Source organism: Puccinia triticina, chromosome 1A (genome assembly GCF_026914185.1).
Source record: "Puccinia triticina chromosome 1A, complete sequence".
Classification (NCBI taxonomy): domain Eukaryota; kingdom Fungi; phylum Basidiomycota; class Pucciniomycetes; order Pucciniales; family Pucciniaceae; genus Puccinia; species Puccinia triticina.
In genome coordinates, this window is record NC_070558.1 from 7973240 (window position 1) to 7975871 (window position 2632).

General features: G+C 48.2%; 1 protein-coding gene across 1 annotated transcript; it reads right to left on the reverse strand.

Annotated features, from left to right (window-relative positions):
* Window positions 1-412: 412 nt before the first annotated feature.
* On the reverse strand, window positions 413-1451 carry PtA15_1A875 (uncharacterized protein; the record flags this gene model as incomplete). Its single annotated transcript, XM_053165947.1, is given in 2 exon segments — window positions 413-1156; window positions 1176-1451. The coding sequence occupies 2 exon segments, from the start codon at window positions 1449-1451 to the stop codon at window positions 413-415; spliced, it is 1020 nt and encodes a 339-aa protein (XP_053017088.1).
* Window positions 1452-2632: the final 1181 nt, after the last annotated feature.

The following is a 2632-nucleotide window of genomic DNA, read 5'->3' on the forward strand; positions in this document are numbered from 1 at the left end:
TGACCCAATTCAATGGGTCCAGACTAGTAAGAAATAAGACTGTTACCAAAACAAAACGCCTGTGTTATATAAATTGGCATTGAGCTGAAGTTAGCGGATACCAAGCCAAAAACTCCAACAATCTTTAACAGGCGCAGTCTGTGGTACTGTAGCGTCTTTTTCTGAGGCAAACGCGAATTCAGGCCTGAAGGCTTTGGCATCTGTTGTGCCCCCTTTCAACAAGTTGTTGTGTGAAGTCTCTTTTAGAAAGTAGGTGAAGGGGCATCCGAATATCAAGAAATTAATACATTTTTCACACATTTGAAAGGACAATTGGCATCTTTTACAAGCAATTCTAATTGTAGCAGAGATACCATATCAAGTAAATAGTCAAATATGGTGGATCAAGGGAGACAAGAAATCCCTGGTGGCTTCAAGGCATCCAATCCAAATCTTTGTTGCTCATGTCGTGAAAGTTGATCGCCCCGAGACGATTGCCGGCCATTTTGACCGAATACAATGGATGACGATCCCCATCGCAGGAGGGCAAAGGAGTAATCCAATTGCGATCGACGGATTGGCCATCGAAGCTATCTTCCATCAACGGAGTTTCTTTGATGGTTTGAATTGCTTGCTTGTTCTTTTGATTGCTATGGACAAGGATGGGCACTTGGCTCAACACGTTCTGGTAGCGACGTCTGGCAAACCGTTTGGTCTGGTTTTGTGGGCCCCGGGAGAGGTCTAAAGGCGGAGGACCAGGAGTGGGATGCTGCTGTCTTTTGGGTAAGAGCTCGCTGAGTGGATCGCATTCTACTTTCACTGGAGTCGGGCTAAGGGAATGTGATTGAGGGATCTGAGCAGGGATCCTCACAAGAGGTGCAAGGAGAGCTTTGGGTGTCTCAGCCAAAGTTGGTTCCGGTTTTGGCAGGCCAGTGGAAAAGCGAGGCAAACCAGTCGGACCGACATCGGCGGCTCTGCTCTTCAACTCAGAGAGCATTTTCCGGGATTGTTCAAGGATCTTGGGAGGCAGTGAGGTTTCGAGTTCAGGGGGTACTGCGAGAGGCGGGCCGATGAGACCAGCCAGCCAACGGTTGTGTAGCCAGAGCCGTTTGTTGATCTGCCTGGCCTCATGCAGCATTCCCATGTGTGCTGCTTTGGGTGGTGTGGGCGATAGGAGCTCGGGTGGAAGGTCAGACCAGGTATTGGTGATCAGCGTGCCTGGGGGAATCGATCTCAGAAGAGCTCGGCTCCGTCGTCGGGATGGACTGAGCTGGTTTGCCGTCACGGATGTTCTTGAGAGCACTGGCGAGGATCTTTCGGCTGTTTTTGTACACGAGAGAGACCGTGTTCTCTTCGACCTGACCAATAGTCTTGTCTACTAGATGGGAGTTCACAGAGAGTTGGTTGAAGCGAGGCAGGACTTTATCCAGTTTTGCCTGGGCTTCATCGTAAAAGTTCTTGGCAGCCTCCATGTTCGTCGCGGTGATCGTTTGGAGATCTCGCAAGAGGTTGCGGGTCTAAGTCTGCGCAGGTTGGAGCTTGGAGATCGACCGGCGAAGGAAGACGAAAGAGGAGAGCGAGCGTTGTAAGTGGTCAAATGGCTCGACTTCAGTCAAGATCTCTTGGTCACTGGATGATGAGGCCTTTGATGGGTCAATCAAACCGAGGGGCGGCGTCGAGCGGGAACCAATGGTAAAGCATGCCCTGGTAGAGGCTCTCACAAATCAGCCAATGCGGATGCTCAGCCAATTCCCCCCTGGTGGGAAGCTTGAGTCTGTCCGCTTGGCTCCGCAAGTCCACTGATCACTCGAAACAATTGTATAATTATTTTACTAAGCTGATATTGCACGGGTAAGTACAGATCTGTATTACAGAAGGATGGTAATAGGTTAGATTGGTGGATAAGATCAAAATAAAGAGAAACCTGACTTGTAGATTTAGGTGTTTAAACAATGTTGGGTTAATTAGAAGTAATTGTGGAATGTACTCATTTTTTGATATCTAAGAACTTGTGGACATTATCCTTCAACTGGGCAATTATCCCATTGGATAAGCCCCATCTACTCATGCACTCATGCGTGATGTTTTTGGACAAGAAGAATCAAGGAGGGGTGATATCGTTGTTGTCCAGCAACTTAAGGACACCTTCTTTCTTAGAAGGGTTGATCTTGACAAACTCAACGTACTCTTGGACAAAAGCGGGATCCGGGTTCATGATTGAATCGTCGGGATTGCATGAGGGGCTACAACCACGATCCGCCGTGATTTTGTTGGTTTTTTGCTTTTTTTCGATAAGTGTTCAAACTTAAATTCTCCAGGAGGTGTGTGCATTGACACTCCGGTCACGTTGTCCATCTAAAACAGATCATCTTACGGATTCAGATTGTAGATCATCTCAAGCTAGAAAGAAAAAAAAACTCACGATGGCTTTGGCCCATTTCTGGATCATGGGGGTCTTCAGGGCGATGAATCGGTTAGGATCGGCGGGATCGATGAAGACGGGAAGCACACCCGCATACTTGCTGTTGGGCTTGTGGAGTTCATAAAGCTTGTTCATGATGCAGTTGAGCGCACGGAAGTTTCCTGCCGGCACCTCAATTACGTCACCGCTAGGACCAGCATTGTTGGGTGCTTTGCGCGTTGAAGTGGCATC